The 24,073-nt window shown below is 44.6% G+C and overlaps 1 protein-coding gene across 1 annotated transcript in view; it reads right to left on the minus strand.

The window, feature by feature from the left end:
- PARP1 (poly(ADP-ribose) polymerase 1) overlaps positions 1–24,073 on the minus strand; it is a 32,846-nt gene that overhangs the window by 6,812 nt on the left and 1,961 nt on the right. The window contains exons 2-15 of the mRNA XM_039569079.1: positions 21,836–21,998; positions 21,205–21,323; positions 20,275–20,489; positions 14,926–15,022; positions 13,383–13,499; positions 11,736–11,912; positions 11,170–11,311; positions 9,477–9,617; positions 8,515–8,757; positions 7,521–7,589; positions 6,649–6,781; positions 5,302–5,497; positions 3,883–4,011; positions 554–637 (exon numbers count right to left, since the gene is read on the minus strand). Of these exons, the coding sequence (XP_039425013.1) occupies positions 554–637; positions 3,883–4,011; positions 5,302–5,497; positions 6,649–6,781; positions 7,521–7,589; positions 8,515–8,757; positions 9,477–9,617; positions 11,170–11,311; positions 11,736–11,912; positions 13,383–13,499; positions 14,926–15,022; positions 20,275–20,489; positions 21,205–21,323; positions 21,836–21,998 (2,025 nt within the window). The remainder of the gene's footprint in view (positions 1–553; positions 638–3,882; positions 4,012–5,301; positions 5,498–6,648; positions 6,782–7,520; positions 7,590–8,514; positions 8,758–9,476; positions 9,618–11,169; positions 11,312–11,735; positions 11,913–13,382; positions 13,500–14,925; positions 15,023–20,274; positions 20,490–21,204; positions 21,324–21,835; positions 21,999–24,073) is intronic.

The following is a 24,073-nucleotide window of genomic DNA, read 5'->3' on the forward strand; positions in this document are numbered from 1 at the left end:
GTGCATATCCCTGTCAAGGTTCTGGTCTATTCTAACAACTGAAGAACCTCCTGTATCTATGTTTTGCCAGGGAGCCCTTGGCGAAAACAATGGGTTATGCTGGTACATTTTTGCAATCTGTACAGGTAATACTATGTAGTGATTCTGGAATGGTTCAGATCACAATGCGTAAATACAGCAACGTTATCAAACCAGACCCTTTCCTGTGTCAACCTTTATTCTCATCCTCTGACAGACTTCTCTGGGCTGGAAACACCAGCTCACTACTAGATGAAGGCACCAGCTTCATTTGCTCAACTGCCACTTATGTTTGGTGCAGCCTAAAGGTTGAGCTATAAAAACATGAAAGACCCAAGTACTGCCCACACTGGTACAACAGTGAAGAGAACTAACTGGTTACCCATGGAAGCCACATCCTCTTCTCCAGAGAGAAAGAGAAAGAAAGCACAGATCTTTATATGCACAGCTCAGCATTCACCCCACTCTGAGCCCAGATCAATTCCCTGAATTGTTCTGAATTCCCTTTTTGCTCTAACATCTCTTTCATGCTCACCTGCTGAACCTCATTCAGGATGGAGTATGCACTCTGGATCTGTCGCTTGCTCAGTTTTCCCAGTGGCATCTTCTGCAAGTCAATCTGATAAAGATATAAGTATTAAACCCAAATTTCGCTACATTTAAACCACTGCAGCATTCCCTCTCTGGTTTCTAGAGAACTAGTTTTTCCATGCTAATAGGACTGACCACACAAAGAATGGAAACATTTTAGACCCTGTGGAATGAGGAATTACATCAGAAGGACACACCATTGAGAAGACATCCTATAACCAAAGGAATACTGCAATAGGAAGCCGAGCACACATGCTAGGGCAACACAAAAATAGGACATTAAGTGTCTGGCATGAAGTTTAATATTAACCTCATGTCAGATGCATTCCTTGAACACATAAGTAACCATAGACTTAAGGCTGGCAAAGAAGCAAACTGAATGAAGTAATTCTTGTTCATAAGATCACCTGTGTCTCTAGGTACAATCCAGACACCCTCTCCCAACTTTACCCTACAATTATCAACGGTCAAATGCAAAGAGGCTGTGAGGTGCTTCATATTCATTTATGAAAAATGAGCCAAAACCCCTCAACTAAGTTAAAGCAATGGTCTTGGTTGCCCGCATTTATCCACTGATTTAATTTAGATGTTGGTTTTCTTTGTGTATTGATGGATCTTGGGAGAGTGCTGGAAATCCCTACATTGTTAAAGGACCATCTGAATGCAAAAACGTTAAATAAAAATCAAGCCCAGTGGAGTATTTTAGAAAGATTATACTTACACCCTCTAGACTCTTGACAGTACTCACCACACACTCTTGCAGGTCAAACTAGTTTTTACTGAAGTTGATGGATTTAAGATTTAGCTCATGGACAGAAGATCCTATGAAACCATGACTGTCACACACTGTCTGGCTAAGTTCCACATTATTTATCCACTATGGATCTAGGAAACCCAGCTGTATGCAAATCTTCTCTGCAAGATGAACTCAGAAGGCTCTTCTAAGCCACAGACACTGGAATGAAAGACCTGAAGTGATTTTGCATGGAGATTTCCATCTTGTACTGGGCTTAGGAACTTTCACCTTCAGTGACAGCTAAGCATACCTAAAGCCAGATACCAAGAAAAGCCAAGATAGGCTGCAAGAGGGAAGACAGGCTTCAAAACTGATCTTGACTTGGGGACATGAGAGGCACAAAGCCAAGATTAATACTCTAACGAAACCAATCTGCAATAGATTTATAGCTCCCAAACTTTCGGGGGCAATACTCTCTTGCTGAGTACCACCTGTACCAATCTGTATTATGTCATTATTAGCTGAAAAATCATGCAGGACACATAAAAGTAAAATGAGCCACTTAACTTGGATGTGCAGAATATAATAACCTATAATAATTGTAATACCTATAATAATTGTAAGTTATATAAACTTGTAAACTAACACATATAATAACTAACACACAAACACTAACACTTAAAAAATAAAACATCCCCCAGTCACGTGATTTAGGAGCACAATTCCGACAGAGCCCACAAACAGCCAAAGGCTGGAATCTCCTATGACTCACGGGAGGTAGACAGAGTCCTCCAGAGCTAAGCTCTGGTTTAAAGCTAAACTGCACCCAAAGCTTTATCATTAGATGTGCCAAAAGAGCACAGCAGCCAAAGGGCTGGGCCTAAAACAACAGCACTGAAATTACTGCTAGGTGCACTGAGGGCAATGGGAAGAATTAGCTCTGCATCACAGATGTGCGCACCAGGATCATCACAAGAGGCAAGGGAGATGTTTGCCTTCCACCCAGGCAAGGGAGGGCACAGCACTAGAGTAGACTCAGTCCTCTAACAAGCCATTTCATCTAAAACAATGACATAGGTAATTGTAATAAACTCCTGTATGCTTGGTGAGGTGAAATTCTTGAAAGCTAAGTTAGAAGCAGGAAGATAAATACATCAGATAAATCCATTGTCATGCAATGGAAAGACTAAGAATTTGCTACAGTTCTGGCAGAGCAAGAGGTGCCTGGATGGAACAAAATACTTATGATCAGGCTGATTAAAGGAACTAAACAGTCATTTCTGGAGGACACATAGAAACCACAAATTAGAAAAAATATTATTTCCTCTAACAGAAAACAGCTGTTCAGCAGCATCAGTACAGGAAGATAAATCTAATAGGAGGACTGGCCCATCTGGAGTCTCAGTTCTGCTATAGATCTGCAGATGGTGTGAATTAACATAGTTTCAAGAGGGTTCTACAAAACCAAATGACATGAGATGATGATCAGTTCAGAGTCTTTAGCCAGTTACAAAAAAATTATTCATATTTTACAAGACTTTGATTTAAAACACCACTGAAGATATAGGAGAACATAATTAACCCAAGGTACTATAAAATGCTGGGAAAGCCATGAAAGCTTTCAGGTAAACTGCAGAAAATGGTGCAAAGCTGTTCCGAGAGGTAGATACACCAAATAATGATACAGAGAGCAAAGAGCAGCAACTTAAATATGAAGTCTTTGGGCAGGATAACTAAGCTGGCTGAAAAAAACTGAAATTTGTTATTTAGAATTAGTTTGAATGGCTGCCTTAAAACAAAACAGCAGGATCTCTGCACACCAGTAAAACAGTGCAAGGAGAGACAGATCATGCTACCAAACCACTTTCTGAAGGCTTGATAGAAGGATTGATGAAGAAGTACGGAGGAAAGAAGAATGGATGAAAATAGAGTTTTATTAGAACAAATGAGAAACACAACTGAAACAATCTCAAGTCCACCCTGTGCAGAAGAGGATCTGGACTTTGATGAGACACTTCCATTAGTGCATGTATCAACTGGCAGCATTTCTCTAGTCTGAGTTGCATCTCATTTGCTACCTAAATCCATGGTATTTGTGCACTTCCCAGCCCCGAAATGTGGCTCCCTGCTTAGAAAAAAGGAGTGTCACCACACTGGTTATCTGTATTAGTACTTTAGGAGCATTCAGCAAACAGCAGTCACTATGCACGTGTGACTGGAGAAAAACACAAACAAACAAAACCACAGAATGATTACTGATCCCAGGACTGGCACACAATTCTCTCATAGGCTTGTTAAATTGAAGACATTGATAGACAAAGAATGCACCTGTGTTTTAAGAACTGCATGTGCCATTACTAAGTTACTACTTCCAGGGCTTGGTATATTCCAGACAGGCTCTTGCCTTTTTTTTAAGACAGATCTAAAACTCACACTTGACTTTTGGGAAGTATGAAGCACCCTGGATTACAAAGAACTTGCTTCTGTTTGTGCATGATGGAAGGTTAGAAGGGAGAAACGTGAATGTGTGTAGTCACCTCAAATTCCACCATTGCTTTCTTCATGCTCTCCACATCAAAGATCATCTTAATAAGATCTTGGATTGGCTTAGCAAGTTTTGATTTTGTCCCAGCACCTACTGTCAGTTTCCTGACAGCTTCTTCATCCTGAAAGGTAAAAATAGTATCAGAATTAGCAAAATCACAAAGGATAAAAGTAACAGGCTGGCTGCCATGGCAACAACTCAAAACCAATTTAGTGTGTGCATACTATGACTAGCCTGAAGTTCATGGGGAGCGTGGGACACTGCTCTGACATTCTGGAACAAAGTGGGCTTAAAAAAACCACCTATTCAGTAATTTGGCAGATGTTATTTCAAGAGATGGCACTGTAAAAAGCAAGCAGAAGGAAGAATGAAGGGAATAGGAACTCTCTTTGCATCTCTGCTTCACCTCAAGCAAGTATTAATTACTTTTTCTGCAAGCTTTCTGCTGCATAGAGACTTTCATATGAAAAAATGACTGTTTACTTTGCTGCTTTTATGACAAAATAGATGTAATAACTAGTTTCACCAAGTTTTTGTAACAAAAACTGTTGTAGATGTGTACGGGAATCATCAATTAGCCATAATACCATCCCAATGCCTTCATGGAGAGAGCCTTACATGAATAAATCAGCCAGGTGCTTTGAGTAACACTGTATATTACACTGAAACAGACACTTTGCCACTGCAATATTCAAATTTCCAGAATTTAAGCCAAGCTTCGAGTGCTTTGCACTGAAAGATGACATCCATTAATCTGGCCACAGGAAAACACAATGTCTTGAAAATATGTTCTCTAGCAACCTTATAGCTATTAACAGCATTCAACTATTTAGTCTGAAAATAGTTCAGGTTACAGGTATGCCTTTAAATAAACACACAAACCCCCACTGGAAAGAAGGAAGAGGATTCTTATTTAGCTTAGCTGTCTAAATAGCCAAATCTTACTGGCAGTGAATAATTTCTCTTTCTCAGCCTGCTCAATATGTGCATTAAGTGAAATGCTGCACAGGAGTTGCTTCAGCATTTGGGAGGATTTTGGAGGCAGTAGACAGATGAGTAGAATCTATTTTAAATTAAAAAAAAAATACATTTTCAGACAGAATGTATGTGAACTGACTGCTGAATTAAATTCAGATTAATATCCTTAAAATTACAGAGTAAACAGGAACAAGCATTGAAGGAACATCAGATCTGATAACAGAAAAATCCTTAGTTTCCCAGCAGGTCTATTTTAATGGATGGTACTCCTTGATCTACAGCTCTCTCCTGTAGCAGAGAAAAGATGCAACAGCTGCACTTCATTCCCCTGGTTTGTTAAGTGCAAGTGATCCAAGAATAAGCACAGAACAGAACAGCAACAGCGAGGAATCTCAACAATGCTCCACCTGGGAGTGGGGCATTTCAGGGTTACCTGTCCGTAATCTATTTCCAGTGGGTAGAATTTTTTGGGATATTTAGTGAAGTTCTTTGAATGCCAAGAATTGCCAGTTTTCTCTTCATACAAATTCAGGAACTGTTCGATGGCATCTTCTTTTGATGGCATCTGCTCCAGCTTGTTACTGCCGATTACAGTGCCCACACGGCCCCAGGATCTGAACACCCAGTATCTGGAGAAATGGAATGGGAGAAAAGAACAGGCATCAGCTACTCCAGTGCTATCAGCCATTGGCATACCATTAATTTTATGGAACACGCTCACTTATCTGTGATTGTGGGAAATCAACAGAGGAGTCACCATATGTCCTAGAACTGGCATAAAAATGCCTAGCGTTAACACACCAGAACTACATCCCTGAGGATAAATGGGTGCCCAGCAGGAAAAAAGAGGCTAACATCTCTTCAATCTTAATGTTTTGCAAATACAAATCTTCAGACTATTGGGGTCATATATTTGAAAAACAAAGACAACGCATCTTTAAGCCTCGGGCCCCAGAGTTCAGCATTTTAGAGAAACCAGAAGTAAATCAAGTATTTGTTTGTACTACTGACACCGCCTTGGGGGAGCTTCTGCAGTATTTATGGGGATACAATCAATCAACCTTTCCAATATGCCACATATGAAATGCAGGCACTGAAATCCCTCCACGTACTGAATCCCACACTTGATACAACCTCATACACGAGGCAGCAACAAAAGCTTATTACAAAGATGGTAAAGTGCAATAAATCTGGAGCTGAACCACGGTCCTTGTTACCCTGGATTTCTGTGTCATTTATGTGCTTGGCAGGGGCAGTTTCATTTTAAAGAACCCTCTAAATCCCTTCATCTAATTAGCAATGCAACCACTGGACAGCTCTGCCATGCACCCAATGAGACTGGAAAGCTAAACACACGATCAGCTCCTGACTATTTCGTGCATTTTGTTATGCTTCAGGGCACACAATTCAGCATTACACTGTGGTAGAACAGCCAGAATCTGGTTTTGTTTCCCAAGGTTACAGCTCTGCAATTAGAAGACAAAATTAACTTAGAGAATATGGGGGAAAAAACCCCACCTTAGGTTTTGTCAACACGACAAAGAATGTCTCCATGCAGATCAGATTTCTCCATGGGTGGCTTGTTTGGTAGGTTTGGAGAAGTTCTTTTAGTTTTTTGGGGTTTTTTGTTTGTGTTGTAGTGGGGTTTTTTTCAAGTAACTATACCAATCTGTTATCTCCCCAAAGACATTTTACTCATACTTGGCTTTTGGAGTGTCAAAAATCCAGTATTTATTAGAAAAAAGTGAACAAAAGTATTTTGAGGGAAAACTAAACTCACCTGTTCTCTCTGTCATCCTCTAGCAGCTGCAGTTTATAATAGGAATTTGTTCCTTTCACAATATCTACTAGTCCCAGGGTTGCACTGAAAATTTTCCCACCTTTTTCAAAGACATGAGCAGAATCCTCCAAACCTGCAGAGGAGAAACAAATTAGAACCCAGAGGAGGAGGTTACTGTTTTAGCTCTCCTTCCTGCATTTGCACTCATCCAAGTGTTTCACGCAGCAGTGTGATTTAACAAAAATACTGCAAAAACAGTGACCACACAGCTCATTCAAAACTACTTGGAGCATGTTTTCCTTTTAATGAATTGTGAGCACACACCTTTAGATAAACTGGAGTGAACATCAACCCGAACTAGAGGGCAAAAAATTGTAGCCTTTGATAGAGGATGATATAAAATCTAAGATCAAACACGGTGTGACCAGCAGAAGGAATCCTCAGGAGAGATGCAGCTCTGCAGGCGTCCCATTAGCAAATGGACCGAAAACCAAAGGCTGGCCTTGGATGCAGTACAAATTGTCAGAACATCCATGCACCACAGGTTTGGAGAGCAGCATCAGTAGATGCTCATGCCAAACCTGTGTCCTCTGCTGGCTGGGCCTTTATTCACTCCACTGACAGGAGATCCTAAAGCTGAACAAGGTGCATGCCTTAGTTTAAGCGGTCCTTCTGAAAGCTGCGCTAGAAAATCCTGGAATATCCAGCATCAGATGCCAATCAATATGCTTCCTTTGACAGCAATGAAGAAGGTTTAAAAATTCATGCTCCTTTATGGAACCCTCATCCTTTCACAGAAAAAAACATTTTGCAAACCATCACGCATCCTGAAGACTGTGGGTGGTGCAGGCACAGGCACTGTTATCACTCACCAGAATCAGGGTCTACTGCTGCTCCACCCTTCACTGTTAACTTCATTTTCTTTTCAGACTTGCTAGGTCCTGCAGTGAAAGACAGTTAATTTTTTTCTTAGGTGAGCAACACAGTCTGACTTGAATCAATCTTTAAAATTCTCAATTTGCATAATTATCACCCTAAGGTGAATCAGATTCCCGGTATATGAGCACACGGACTTCAACGGCTTTTTTTTACCTAGTTCTAGCAGCCAAATCACAGCCCCCACCCCAGCAAGTAAGTGAGAAATTAGATTTCCCCAGATTCTCTCTATTTCTTTTCTCCTGGCTCCAAGGGGTGGACTGTATAATTTTTTCACCTGCACTGCAGATAAACGCAACCACAAACGTGAAATTGGGATTTAAAAACCTCACAGGAATGTTTGGATTCCCTGGGGATGCTACTGTGGTGAGACAGCCTGGCAATAACACACCCAACTGTATGACAGAAACCTCCACTTGGAGGACACAGAGAAGAGGTTCTGAAGGGAAGTGAGCAAATGTGATGGTTTTGTTCACCATCCAGGGTTAATAATGCAAGCTATCAATGGCACTGGTGAGCAATGCCACCAGTATTTTTCCTCCTGTTAAAAAGACTTGACGTGCTGGACCTCAGTATTTTCTCACTTTCTAACACCTCCTGGGTAGAGTCTGTCATTTTTGGTGTCCCAGTAGCTCCCTGGAGCTGCAACACTGAGCCAGACTGGCAGAGAAGCTGATGTGTTACGAGGAAGAGAGTGGACTGATGGCAGGGAGCCTGGGCAGACTGAAGTGGGGGAAACAAGAGCCAGCTCAGGAGACAGTTTCATGTTTACTTAAAGCTAGTCTTGCCCTGATGTCCATTATATAACCTTACCGCGAGAAAAAGTGCAGAAAATTCAATAAAAGAGTAAGGACAGACTATACCCAGGTTTGCTTTGTGCCTGCACAGTTCTGAACAGGTCTGTGGAGAAACAACTGCTTTGTTCCTCACCTTGTTCTTCTTTGACCTTCCCAGTGCTCTTTGTACTCGGGGGCTTGCTGCTCTTCCCATCCACAGCCATTTCCTCGTGCTCCATTTTCACCTCTGCACCCCAAGGTGAAAGCGCATGGAGAGACACAAGCTCCTGGAAGGCCTTGCTGGAAGATTTCACATCCTGAAGAAACGCCTCTGAGACCACACGGACTTTGGCCTCCTTCACTTCTTCCATCTTCTTGCTCATTTTCTCCACATCCTCTGCAGAGGCAGGATAGGAAAAGGAGAAAAAAATGCATCAGTGAGGTTTTAGACCTCAGCCTCTCCCTCTGGCCATGATTCAGGGCTCTGTAACACTTTGTGAAAGCACAGTTCCACTACATTTCGTATTCACCATGTTCTTTGGAGAGCCAAGTCCCTCCTTGGTTCAAAGCTGCAGCTTGGGCTAGAGCAGGAACACACCTGTTTTACCTGGCTGGTCCAGCTCTCCCGTTCCCAGAGCTTGGCTGGAGCTGGACTTTCTGATGGATGGGAGCAGATCTCCCACCTCAGCGGTCAGTGTGCACAACTCCAACACAGAACAAGAGCAGGCTCTAAGCTGCCAGCAGAGCAAACAAGTTGCCCTCAGGCACCCACAGTCAGCTCTGGGGTTTCTCCAAGGCAAGCATGGACACAGCCCCCAGCACCCCTCATCCCAACAAAGGTGGCTTGCACACCACCATGGTCTGCACACAAACTCCAGCTGCCACTGACCCAAGAGAGCCTTAAGGCACAGTCTGCCGGGTTAACTCGCTGGGTAAGCAAAACTCAAACAGCACACATCTGTCTTTACTTTTCCAAGCACACTCAGGCCATGTGTGCACATAAAACTCTCCCCCTAATCCAAACACTGATCCCCAGACAGCTCTGAGGACAAGTGTCCTCTGTAATCTGCTCAGCTCTGAAGCAGAGCCACCAGTAACCGAGGCACGGCTGCTCACTCTGTGTGCTGATGCACAGGGTGGCCTTGTTAGCTGTTGTTGTCATCTTTCCTCCCAGGTCCTCCACAATGCTCTTCACCTCCTCCTTGTTCTTTGACAGCTTCCCAACAACCAGGATCTTCATGTTGGTCAGCGGTTTGTCTAAAGGTTTGGAAATGACACGTTAGCAACGGGCACAGAGTCCCCTGGACAAACAGCAAGCACAGAGGGACAGCATCCTCCCCTCTCTGTACAACTGGCTCAGCTGGCAGGGAGATGAGGGGCCAAGCAGGTCTGACCTGTGCTAAGCAAGCAGGAGGGTGTTCCCCTTCCCAGAGGAAAGACAACAAAGCTCTGCAGCTGCCAACAAACAGAAGGGATATAAGACAGGGAAATGGTATGTAGGCATATTTGCCCTTTTCTTGGTTTGTTAAGTAAAAAGAAAAAGAATCAGTCTGTATTCAGCACTGTGCTACTAGGGACTGTGCTCTGCTTTCCTTTTCTTTTGATGCCTGGATAGCATGGGAGAAACTCACTGCCACATGAAAGCTCCTGCCTTTTCAAAAGGAAATCTTTTTTTGAGAGGCTGCAGAGAGAATCATCTCTCAAGCAACACTGTCCCAGTCTTGATCTTATGGACAATACAAGGTTCTATCATGCAAACCCCATAACAAGTCAGAAGCAAGCTAGTAACCATCTGAGGCTCCATCATATGTGTTAACATTGCAATTCAGGTTGGTTCAGGACATGGCAAGTGTCCAAGAGTATATATGCACTGCTAAAAGATAAATGCTATCAACTCTGATTGACCAGCCAAGGGTTGTGCTTCCTCTTCTCCCCTCAACTCAGATTAGTTGGGTTGTTAGCAAACAAAGCAACCTGGCTTTAAATCTAGTCAGCCTTTTGAGGTTACTTTCAGAGGACTCGGGCTGGAATCAATTTGCTAATCAGCAACAAGACCTGGGTTACTTTGTCTTCATCGCTAAAATAATACGATCTGGCTAAAGTTAACTGCAGAATTAGTCCCACCTTTTTAACCAAGTAACAAATAATGCTCTGCACCTGAAACTATGGCCAGAACTAGAAAGGCTGAATAAGAAAGAAGCCAGCATAGTTCTTAGCAGACAGACTTTATCACCAAAGCATGCAACTCATTCCAGCAACCTACAGGGAGTTTCTTAAGTCCAACTTTTTGCCAGTTTGTGTGCTGGCATATTTCCCATAAAGGGAGTCAGTGATTGGTAAAGCTAAATCTCAGTGATGATTTAGAAACAAAACAAACCCCTGAATAACCCTCTTGCCCTTAAAACCTAAAAATATGTGGAGTATCTGGCATTATGGACATCCCTGGATGGTCCCCAAGAAACCAAGCAAGGCAGCATTTTGAAGCAGGTCTCCCCTGAGATACAATTTGCAACATCAGCCATTACCTTTCTGATTCTGCATACACATCATTTCCTCACCATCAAGAAACACCCAAAATGATCTGTGAGCAAACAACAGGACCTCAAGCCCATGACCACACGCAACCCAGCATATCAGGGCCTGCCTGTGCTAGGAAGATGAAGCACACGAGACACTTTTTTACCAGGAGAGCTCTGCTTGCTTGAGGGCAGGAGAACAGTGGGACTGTTCAGGGTGGCACGTCTGGCTGGGAATGGCAGCCTGAACATCATCCTGAACTCCACCAATTCATGCCCAGTCAGACACCTACCTCTGGGTGCAGACACGGTCTCTGACAAAGGAGCAGATGCAGAGGGAGGAGGTGCTGAGCTCACGGTCACAGCATCTGGAGGGAAGATCCTGTCCTGCTTCTTACATTTAAATTTCTTCAGGTAAGGAATCTCCCGAAACTCCTGTGGGATGGAAGCACAACCAGAGTTTAAAACCAATAAATATTATTATAAAATTTAAAGGATGAATCGAGCACTAGCCAGATGTTGGTATTTACTGCACATCTTGGAAATGATTTTTGAGATATTCACACTAAGCTGGACAAAACCTCACTTTACTGAGAAAACAAAGCTGGAAGAGGGTAAATGATGAGTTTCGAATGAAATCAGCAACATCTCTTTCAATTTAGTGCTGTTGGAAAAAATATGGTTTATTTATGCATTAGCTGCCTGCTCCTGGAGGGATGTGGCTGTGACAGGACTTGCCGCTGTCACAGCTGCTCAGCAGTGCAGCACACTCTGCTCTCTGGCATCCAGCACTGACTGCTGCTTGTTCAATCAGCTCAGAAATGTGCTTCAGAACATCAAATATGCAGTGAACACCCACCTTTGGGATTACCCAGTCTTTCCTGTTGGGAGTCTGTGTTTTAGCAACGCACTTGGTCCAGGCAGTGATATCTCCTGAACAGTAATAAGCATCACTCTTGAACACAAACTGCCCCTTGCACTCCTCGCAGGGCAGCAGAGCTCCAAACGCCATCCCATCTGCTACTCGGTCCAAGATCTAAAGCAACAAAGGACACAGAGCAGGTCATGGCAGGAGGAGGCTGGAAGCACACGCACTGTGCTACCCTGGGCTGCACAAGAACACAGCTGCCAGGCTGCTGGCACGCAGACAGACATTTCCAGCACATCATGCACACTCTGAGCATAAACCAAGCCTTCACCCGCACTGATGGATATATGATGCCTCAGAGGCATGGCACAAGGTTTCTCCTGCTCACACCCCTGGCTCAGTCTCTCCTCTCGAGGAGGAGGGAGGTGATTGTCCCCCTCTGCTCCGCTTTCATGAGACCCCACCTGGAAAACTGCGTCCAGATCTGGGGCTCCCACCTGAACAAGGACATGGACCCGCAGATGTAAGGCCAGAGGAGGGCCACAAAAATGACCAGAGGGTTTGAGCATCTCTCCTGTGAAGACAAGCTGAGAGATTGTGCAGCCTGGAGAAAAGAAGGACCTTTCAGAACCTAAACAGGGTCTACAAGAGAGCAGTGAGGTTACTTTTTACACGGCCATGTAGTGACAGGACAATGGCTTTAAACTGAAAGAAGGTACATTTAGATTGGATATTAGGAATAAATTCATCATTCTGAGAGTGGTGAGGCACTGGAACAGGTTGCCCAGAGGATTCTCCATCCTTAGAAGTGTTCAAGACTGGGTTGGATGGCGCTTTGAGCAACCTCATCTAGGGGGTAGTATCCCTGCCCAATCCCTGGCAGGGGGACTGGAAAGAGATGATCTTTGGAGTCCTTTCCAATCTAACCCATTCTATAATCCTGTGGTTCAGAACATACCTACCACACAGCACCTGACCAGGCTGCCATGCCAGAACAGCCAGGGAGAAGACCAGCTACTGCATCTGAGCACATGAGTAGGTAGGTGGGAATGTAGGCTCAGACAAGTCCAGGTTTTCTGGCCTAAGAGTATTCCATGATGATTTTGAGTCTAGACACTTCCCACACCCCAGCCCACACTCCTTTAAAGAGTCTTGATAAATACAAATACTTAAAGCAGTATGTGGCTCTGAAACAGAGCAGAGTTTCACAAGTTACATAGACCGAAACGGACTCTTTTTAGAAAAGAAACTGGGAAAGAATTTGTACAGTTTTTGCTTCATTTTGCATAATTTAACAGTTGAGGGAGGGAATGTGCAGTGCCTTAACTAACCTGCTCATGAAGAGCCAGCACCAAAAAAATATATGGACCACTCTGAGAATAGCAGAATAAAAGCACTACACCACGACTACGGTGCTGAATTCAGCATCACTCACCACCACACCGCCCTTCACAAGCAAGTGTAACAGCAGTACCAGAGTCCTGGGAGAGAAGGACTGGGCTTTGCACCAAATCTCTTTCTTAAGTGTTATGTTAGGAACATTCTTCAGACTCATGGACCTTGCAGCACTATTGGGTCAGGTCAGCTTCACCGATTCCAAGACCCTGCACACACGCAGAGCAACTACAACCAACTCACGGCATTCTCCCCGGAGGGGACCTCCTGCTTGTTGGCGATCAGCAGCTCTTTCAGGTCATTAGTGGAGCAGACCTTCCTCAGCTCATCCTTGATGCCCCAGATCAGCTCTGTCTGCTCCTGTTGACATAACCCAGCAGCTTAGAAAGCAATTGATTGCAAGTAGCTAAGAACATTCCTAAAACTACAGTATGTACACAAGGTTTTAGCAAATCCATGTTATCTTAAACACAGATTGCGAGATTAAGAGCTCCAAGAACCAGTAACTTTACCAAAAGGGAGAGTCACACACTTTACCAAACACCTAAAACAGATCCTTAAAATCACATCCTTCAAATATCACTGCCCTTACTTAGAAAGCTCTCAACATTCTTTGCAAATTTCACCTACCCAGCTGACACTGAGAACAGTGGGGATGTAGCTGCATTTGAGCCTTGCATCAAAAACAAAAATCAGAAATGCTGATTGCCACTGTACTTTTAAGATAACTAAGCATTAGAGGAATTTCTACCAGAACAGACACCTGCAGCAGTGCACAGGAGCGTGCACATTCTTTTGGGCCTTTCTACAAAACTTGAAAGGGTTAGGAAGCAAAGAAGCATCCTAAAATATCTCAGATGGTTTCTGAATATTATCCACTGGCTACAGTTAAAATGTAGTCTACCCTGGAAGAAGTGGTTGATGGGTTAAATGGTCTAATTTTCAGTGATAATGACCATGCTTGATGAAATGCTGTTAAAAAAGTCAACCCAAAGCTAACCGTAATCCACAAAATGCCTCGATCTGTCCTAAACATCTCCCCTGCAGCAGCAAAACCTTAAAAACATCTCAGCTGGGATTTTTGAAAATTAAGGTGCTGCCAACGCAACAAAAGAGAAAACTTTTGTTCAAAGCCAGACATGCTGTTTCTCTACAGCTCCATTAAGATTTCAACTGCAGCAAAAGCAGCTTGTTAGTTTTTTTTCTTGGGAACTTTCAATAAATTCAAAATTCCTGAAGCTCTACTGGGAATTCTTCCCACAATATTCTAGAAAGTGAAAGGTAGAAAGCTGTGATCTATCACAATTTGTACCCGAGAACTGAACACATCTCCCCAGAGGGTAAAAAAGATTTGATTTTTCAGTAATCTAGTTTTACACTTTATCTGTTTAATTTTTACAATGAACTATTTATTGTTTTCCAAGCTTTTCTGCAACAGTGCTCGGGCTCCAAGCTCCAGCCACCACAGCCACATGACATAGGAAGGAGCACAGAACCAGCCTCTCAGAAGAAAGGCATTTAACCTAATCTATTTAAATCCAATAAGCACAAGTCCTAGAGAACACCCTTCCTGTCTTTTGAGAGAAAGGGGCAGGGTGAACTGCCTTCAGCAAAGCCTCAGTGACACGGCACCTCCTGTGCCAGGACACAAGGAGCGTCTGTGCTGCAACTGCTCTCTCTGGGTACAAGGTACTGCCTTCTCTAGAGGCTACAGCTCTTCAGTGAGTGCCTGACACTGCACTCTTCCAACAAAGCAGTTCTTAGGTTGTGAGCAGCTAAAACTCACCTTCAGCTGTTTTTCCTGCTTTGATTCTTTCTCTTTTTCTTTTTTCTGCTTCTTTTTCGCAGTCACGTTTCCATCCACCTCTTCTCCTTTCCTCTTTCTAATAGAGAAAAACAAAACAAAACCACACACACATGAAAGGAAGTTATTGCAATGGCTGTCCAGCAGTTACCAGAGCTCAGATTACTGACTGCCGCTATCTGCAGAGACTTGAATATCCTCAGTGTTGGCAGGCAAACCCATTTTTCAAATTCCTCAGTGCTAGATTATAAACATGCACTTGGCTCTGCAATGTGAGCTGCCTCAATCAGGTCAGTTACACTTAAGAGGTTTTCCACGGGGTAACCATACGGTGTGGGAGAAGAGCACGTGAAAGACTGCAACATTCTCAGGCATATTCATCTACACTTGTATTAGTTACACCAAAGGCATACCTAAGGATCCCTGAACAGCTCTCCAAACGTGGGGAGGTGTAGCAATGCAGGTTAAAAGACCACAGTGCCTTTCAGCTGAATCAACAGCTTGACCAGCTTAGACAACCCATACCGAATTAAAGGACAGCAAACACGGTAACTTTAAGGAGCTAACACACTGGGAAACTAGGTATTTCCCATCTAGTTTCTCTTCAGCCTGGAATTAAGTCAGGCCTCTGAAATCAAACAGGTGCAAGTTTCTGCTTGGAAAATGCTTCCAGGCTCACAATGGTTTTGTGATGTACTGTTGGGAGTTGCGTGTGTGTAAATTTATTGCTATTTGCTAGGCCTTAGAGCTGAAGGGAGAAGTTACAGAAAACACTACTCAAGAAAGACTGGAAAAAGAAAGCCAAATGAAAACTGGGGGATTTTGGCAGACTTCAATATGACAAGGGACCTCTGAAAAAGATAATTTACATTTCCAGAGGCATGTCATCCCCTTTGTCTGCCTGGAGTGTGTGTTCTCCTTGTGAGGACACCAAGGGAAATTTTGCCCCAGCTGAGGTAGGACAGGCCTGCAACTCGAGGCAGAGCATGAACACAGCTTGGATCTCACACTCCATTTTGATAGAGCTGCTTTCAGTTACAAAACATCAGCCAGGTTTCTTTTTAAGAAAGCCTCTCTCAGCTTTGTAAGCTGTGGCTGATGGTTAAGTCATGAAGTTGGCATGCTCGATTGCTCTCCTACTTGCAATTTTAAACAGTTCACTTTCTAGGATTTTGCTCCCATTAAGACTAACTCTGTATGACAGCTATAAAGATGCTGCAGGAGGATGTCAAGAGGCACTCTCCTCCCAGAGACTCCTGCATGAGACCTGTAAGTTCTAGTAACTCTCCTGGCCCTAAAATTGGGCTTACTGCTCATTTTATTTGCAGTGGCCACAACAGCCCATCATTAGCACCTCTGACCAAACTATAGTTCAGAGCACTTTGAGGGGCTGGTTTTGCACAAGAGCTCATCTTCCAGCTGTGCCCCTGCCAGGTGCCATCAGTGAGCAGGGGCTATGCTGTACATCTCCCTGCCCCGTGGAAACAGACACACTGTGCTGCCAGCAGCTGCTTGAGAAAAACTCCATCCTGTGTTCTAAATCATGCAAGCGGCAACCAAGGTGGCAGGACTGACTCCAGCACGCACAGAGCAGTGCCTCCAAAAGTCCTTAGGCTAAGCACGTCCTCTCTCCTCCTTGGCTGCAGCCCCTGCAGGGAGCAAGACCAGAGCATCCACTGAGCCCCACCAAGAAGGCAGTGATCTCCTCAAGTTTTAACAGAGCCAGGGGTACACAACAGAATCTGTAAAACACTGATCAGCCTGAGTACAAAGCGTTCTGCTTCACCTTCCCGAACCAGGGGTTTAATGAGGCAAGTGCTTAGGAAGGGTGCCCAGCCCCGCATATCTGCAGAGTCGGCTGACAGTCAGGCTGCCTCCAGCAAGCCAGCACTCACTCCCACAACGTAACTTGTCTCCTGGTCTCCAAAAGGAGAAAATCCAGCCCAGCAGCCGCTGGAAGGCGATCACTCTGCTGAGAGGCCCTGTGGCCCAGGGAAAGCGTCCAAATTCCAGCAGCGACTCACACTTTTGGCAGCTTCTCCTCCCAGTCAAGGGGACAGCAGTTGCTCTGGAAGACAGAGTGATTACTGTACCTGCTCCAGCCACTGGAACAAACCACGGAGTGGGAGGAATCATCCCAGCTGCAGGGAGGCACAAAGCTGTTGGTCACCACCTTCTCTTTTGTGCCTGGCTATGCCCAAGGCTAAAGCAAACACTAATCATCTTATGTCTCCTGGAGAAGGGAATGGCAAAGCTGAATTCATCCTGCATCTTCCCAGAACAGCACATTTTAGAACAATCAGTAAAATACACCCTGACTGACACATATCAAGAAGACGCACACAAGGGTCTTCCATCCTTGAGCCCCAACACTGTGTGCTGCTCACAGCAGTGGGGTGCTACTGTGCACACCCTTTCTCCTGCTGGGGAAGGGACAGTCTTACACCTCTGACAGGCACAGCTCAATACCTTGCCTGGAAGGACTGGTACTTCCCTGGCAATGCAAACCACTTCTCACCTTCATGGAGAACACACAAGATTTATTCCAACTTCAGAGAAGATGAAGAGGGAAGTGAACTGTCCCAACTCTAGCGTGGCCCTTCCTGACCATCGACTCTATTTTTCATGTTCCCCTCTTCCCCTCCCTACAATGAAAAGGTGGAAAGGACAGTCACAGCAACCCTGGATAAAGCAAGCAGCCCACGAAGGGAGGAACAAGAACTCCCCTTTTCACCTCCCTGTAAAGCACTGCCAGACCTGAGCACTTAGCATTTGCCTCAGGCAACCTCTGCAGCTAATCCAGTGCTGCATAACATCTCCAGAGTGACACTTTGCTCCTGTCCTGGGCAGCAATTCCATCTAAACAAGTGAGGCAGAAAATACAGGAAGTATTACAGCTCAGAGCAGGAGGGCAAAACACACACTACCAAAGAAATACTGTCAAAAAGAGCTCACAAGCTGCTACTGCATTTCCTACACCAGCATACAGGCACTCACTCCACAGAGAAGCCACAGGCAAGGACACAAGAGCCTCTTTTCCCAGGTCTGCAGAGTGCTGCAGACAGGACAGCCCATAGCCCAAGGGAGGGCTGCATGTCTCACCCAGAACTGGCTGAGGAAAGGAGCCACAACCCTTGCAGTAAATCTTCCCATATTTGGCCTTCACAAGGATTTTCCAACTTATTCTTGGTAGCCCTGCTTGGCACCTCACCTCTCCCATCTGGAAAAGGCACGTCACAATGCCACTCTTACACAAAGGCCTCACAGGGCAGTCCCAAAATCTGAGATTCTCCTCGGAGTATGGGCTGGACATGCAGTAGCAGCACCTGAATTTGGATGTGTCACATCTGAGTTGCACAGACTTCTGAGTCAAAATATAATTTGAACACAGCACAATTAGAAATATCTTTAAAGATCATTTTGAGAATCTCACTTGCAACAGACATTAACATAATTTCTGCAAGTGGCTGTAAGTTCTGTTGTTAATTTCTGTTATCTCATCGAATGCACAAGGTGAATTATCTGAGGTAACTGCATCTCATTCAAGTTTCTGGAGTGCTCTTTTGGCTTCTCCATAACTCCTGTGCTTTCTTGGCAGCCAAATCACCAGATAGTTAGCACACCACACCTCTCCACTCATGCTGTTATTTACACTCTCGCTCATGCAGTTTGTTTGACAGACAGCTATTTTTCCAATTGACCCTTACCACCCTTGGCTCAAGCACACAGCCCAAACAGCACAAGGTAGTGGAGCATAAGAGCCAGGCAGCAACTTCACAGTTGAGGGGCTTGTTCAGGCAGTGCTCAGAAAGCAGGAAAGATGAGACATCCTGCTGCTTTTCTGGTGTGAGATCCTGGTTCACATTACTCTACATCACCAGCGTAAGCTTTTTTCCCACTGCAATTCTAGGCTTTTATTTACACAGTGACTTGGCAAACTACTTTGTGGCCTTCCTTTACAAAGCCTTCATATTTTGCATCCCAGAATTGGGCCAGAAAAGCAGAGTCAGGACAGACAAGAGAAGCACTTACACAGTCAAATCTCTAGAGCTTTGCTGAGGACATGGGAGAAAACTACAAATAACCCTATTAAACTCACTGTTCTAGGACAAAGCAGAACTCGCATCTCAGCACAAAAAGCAAAGGACTACTTGAAAAGCTCTAAGTGCATTAAAATACTGCACTTCTGCTTACACCAAGCAATGCACACAGAGGTAAAATCCCTGCATGGAAAGACAGCAGGCTGCCCAACAGATGCACACAGACCCTCTTGGTCTCTGCCAGTTCAGCTGAGTGAGATGAACAGAATAGAACCTGGCAGGGCTCTGGCCAAAGCCCCCATCCTGTGGCACTGCAGGACCCTCCCCACATCACTGCCAAATGCTTCTGGAGCAGTGGCTTGCCAAGCAACTGCACACCATACACATCAGCTGCACATCTGAAGGACCAATACTGACAGAGACTGCACAGATTTGACATGGCCACACATTTGACACGGCTTTTCGGAACAAACATCAGCCTCACTGGACATTTTCACGGTGACTCCTTGCAAAAGCAAAGCTGAATTCAGTCTAAAATGTACACAGAGAAGCCCAATGTTTTCCAATTACAAGATCTTTCTTATTTGTAGGATCCAGATATACCCTATGTTCCTTCCTCCCCAGGGACAATGCAACACTGGTTTGTGTTACGAAGGCTTGTGTTTGACTCTAGGCAAAGTCATTTCAAGAACAAGTAACAAAAGCCTTCATTAACAAAGAAAGATTCACAAAGCTAACAAGTCACCTGGAAACACTTCTCTGTCAGTAAATCTCAATGCAAGGCAATGAAATTTCAGACACACTATAACAGATTCAGCAAACGAAAGCATCCAAGTGTAAGCACTACATGGCCAATAAACACCATTATCAGATTCAGTGCCTGTCACAGATCAGCAGCTCATAGACAAGAAATGTCAAATCAATTCTCTAACAATTCTCTTGAGCAGAGAAACCATTGCTGATAACAGTATCACACAAGGAGATGCAGAGCCCAGTATCCAGTTGTACTACACAGACATTATTTTATGGTTGAAAGCCCTACATCAGCCCTCCAAGTCACAGCTGCAGGTCTCTGCGTTTCCTCAAGGCAGTCACGGGGGGCAACTGGACTGCATGTTCCCAGGGACAGGGAACGTGTGTTGTCATCTGCCTGAGGCCACAGGAAGAACCAAACCCTCCTACGACCAATATTCTTTTAACAGAGACAACAACGTTGCTAAACATTTATCATGGATGTATTTAAAGGCAATGGCTCCTCCAGACAACACAATTTCTCACACTAACCACCTACCCTTCACTCTTGGTAGCTGGAAGCTGCTTCTTCAGAGTTTCTTTATCTTCAGCTTTCAAGATGCTGAAACCCAGCAGCTGGGTGGCCCCGTAGGCCGGGAGGAAGCCCAGCTCTGCTCGGCGGCTCACAAAGCAGTCCGGGTGGTACCAGTTATCTATCATTCCCAGCTGGGGCTTTTCGGGATGCACCATCTTCTTGGAAATCCGGATCTGGCCCTGAGGTAGATTAAAGTGACACAAGAGCAATTGTTAGGCCATTCTGGAAGGAGCAGGATGTTAACAAGTTACCTAAACATCTGTAAAACAGTAACAGTTCCTCTATCAAAGTCTGCAACTTTTGTTCAAGCCCTCTCACTACAGTTCCTCTGCTTTCTTCAGTACTCTTGCTAGGTTGAAAAAGTTACCTTTTTAGGTAGTTTTCTGTTCAAAATCCACTCAAACTGGGTAATCCTGTTGTCTTTATTCCAGCTTCCAGTAAGCTTTACCAAGTGAAACTCTCATGAACAAGCCTCATAAAAGCAAATCTAAAAATTAACTTTATGTCCCTACCACCCAAACATCAACGCTAATATGATTTTACCCTGTCTTCTGCAAATTACTTTTCAGATGTCCAACAAGTAGCTGGTTTGCAGTCCAGCAATAAGCAGGAAAAGCTGCAGTTAGTGGTGTTTGTCTTGCCACAGAAATGCTGGTGAGCAGCGTTCCCAGCCTGCTCTAAGACCCAAGTGAAAGGAGGGATCACCAGGCTTGAAGCCCAGGCTACCATGCCTGAGGGATGCCTTTACTGTCAGCTGTCCAGGACACAGCTGCTCCTCAGAGAAATGCAGCTCTGCAAGTGCTTTCCATATGTAGGACAGACAGGAAGCAATTATAAAAGCCACTGTTTGAATTGAAACTGGTGGGAGAAAAGATGACATGGAGAACTTTTTACCTTTTCTATCTTCTGCTCACAGCCTTTGCAAGTACTTCTGTTAGACTTGGCATATTCTGCAGCAAAGTCATTTAAGCTCTTCTCAGACTTACCACCTCCTTCCTGTTCCCCTCCTTTTCCTGGAGAACAAAGCAAATACAGAGTTCAGCTTTAATATGCATTCCCTTACTCTCTTATTCTCTGCCCCAGATTGTTAGCAGTCTGCATTAATAAATCTCTGGTGTTCCAGCCACTCATTTGTCCAGAACTTGAATACAGAGCAAGACAAGCAGTCCATGCTCAAAAGCATCCAAGAGCCACCCTAACCATGCACTGCACTGAAGGTACCATAAAAACAACACACTACAACAGCATCTGCTAACATTAAAGAACTGAAAACTAAATACACCAATCATGATAACAAGAAATATTTTTCAATGTATCTGCCAACTGACTTGGCTTTTTCCCCTCACTGATTTAACATTCTGGATGATACTGTCAGCATCCTAGCCCTGGAGTGAGGAGACACCTCAACAGTTCTTCTGACATCACTTGCTGAAGGGACATGGACATCAAATCACCATAATAACAGCCCAACAGAAGAGAGCACAGTTCCAGCTGAACTCCAAACATCATGAGTAATTCCACCTACCTCCTCCAGGCCCTCCAGTTTCAATGGCTTTCTTGATTTTCTCCTGATCTTCCCACCGAAGCTCAGGGAAGCCATCAATGTCCGTGTGGGACACGATTCGAGCCCGCTTCCAGAAGCAGCTGTAATGGTGCCAGTGAGGGACTTTGCCATCAAACATGGGCGACTAGGAAAAAAGCACATTAGGCCAAGATGAAATAATTCAAGCAGAACCAAGGGGAAAAAACAAAACAAAAAACAAAGCCCAAGATAAAAAGGAGTATCTGGGTAAACACATGTAATTTCTTTTTCTTTTTTATTTTTCTTTAGATCAAGAGATGGATACTATTTAGGACAAAGTCTAAGAAGAAAATCTAATAAGACAGACAAGCTGCTGGAGAGATATCCCACAAGGGACAGACATGGAAGGAGCATTTAGCTAGCTTAACCAGTTCATCGCCCTGCTGCTCAGACCATCTGTTTTACTGAAAAAAAAAAAAAAGGTCAGCCTCACACAGCCCTTGTGAGGCTGTACAGCACAAGAGGCTGCTGGCCTCACTCCACAGTCCCTTTGAGAGCCACTTCTCAAGCAAACTGTCCATATCCTGGAGAATCTATGTCAGACACAAGATGAAAAGGGCAGCTCCAAGGATTGTAGCCTGAAGAAATTCGTGAGTGGCCTGTAGGATGTAGAGACAAAATCCAAGGGAAACACCAGAGCCCAAATAAAGTCAGAGGTCGAGAGCAGGCCACAAAGATGATCAGAGGGTTGGAGAACCTCTTCTGTGAAGACAGGCTGAGAGATTTTGAGATGTTCAGCATGGAGAAGAGAAGGCTCCAGGGATACCTTATAAGACTTTCCAGTACCTGAAGTGGGCCTACAAGAAAGCTGAAGAGGGGAGTTTTCACAAGTGCTTGTAGTGATAGGGTGATGAGGGTGGTGAGCCCCTGGGAAAGGCTGCCCAGAGCCCCATCCCTGGAAGTGTTCAAGGCCAGGTTGGACGGGGCTCTGAACAACCAGGTCTAGTGGGGGGCATCCCTGCCCACAGCACGGGGTTGGAATGAGATGATCTTCAGGGTCCCTTCCAAACCAAACTATTCCATGATTCTGTGATCAGGACAGAAGCATCTCCCAAGTCCTCCTTAAAGTGCAGCTCCAGAGTGCCCTGCTGCACACCAAGCACTTGTTTTCCGAGTCCTCTTCTTGTTTAAAACTCAGACACAACAGGTACCATCCTGGCATCGCTCCAATTACCCACCAGGCAAAATAACCTTTCAGTGGTTTGGCTCCAAATAACACACACAAACAGCTGCTGTACTAATAATACTCGGTGCAGTACAATTATTATTACTGATGATACAGAACTAACGACGTAGGAAAACCTTCCATGTGTCACTCACTAACAGGAGGGAGCCAAAAACAACCGCAGAGTTCCGTGCATGAGCAGGAAGGAAAGGGCTTCGAAGACCACAGCATGGAACCAGGAGAGCTGGGAGCTCTAACTACAACCAACCATCTACCCAAACTGTAAGAGGACATTTTTACTTCCAGATGGACTCTTCCCACAAGCCAGGACTTGGATTACCCAGTTACCCTCACAGCACCACAGCAGCCACCCTGTGATTGCTCTCAATGTGTCTGTAAGTCACATGCAATTTTGGCACTGAAAGTTGGACCCATCTGGGCTTTTACCTAGAGTTTTCCTGGAGGACTCCTCAGGGCTGTTCCTAACACAAAAGCTTTTGGGGCTCAAGGCACTGGGGTGTACAAAAGAGAGCAGAGCTGGCTCAGTCTTTAAGACAACCATAGAAGCAGTGAGTAATCTCCTCTACACAGAGTTTTAGACTCTTTTCTCTGTGTGGAAAATGAAACCTCCAGGCAGGCTAGGCCTTGTTTACACAACTTCTCTCTGCTCACCTATCTCTAGACCATAGTTTCCTAAACAAACTAAGAAAAAAAGAAACTGATTGGCTTTCATATTGCACATTCAGATAACAGAAACCGCTCGGTTCCAGCTGGAAGCAAAAGGCAAAGCTGGTGCTGGTCCTGCAGGGCCTGGGTGCCTGCTCTGTGCCAAGCACCCAGAATCCCATTGTCATTCAGAGCTCTTCACTTGAGGAACCAAAACAAAAAGGGGGAGGGGGGGGTACAGCAAACACAGCCAAGGACTTGGTCTGGGCCTCCCTTTAATTTCTCCAGCACAATTTGCAGAAATGCTCGATGCACTGATGCGAGCACAGAGGCTGCTCTGCAGGGGATTT

Source organism: Corvus cornix, chromosome 3 (genome assembly GCF_000738735.6).
Source record: "Corvus cornix cornix isolate S_Up_H32 chromosome 3, ASM73873v5, whole genome shotgun sequence".
Taxonomy (NCBI): Eukaryota; Metazoa; Chordata; class Aves; order Passeriformes; family Corvidae; genus Corvus; species Corvus cornix.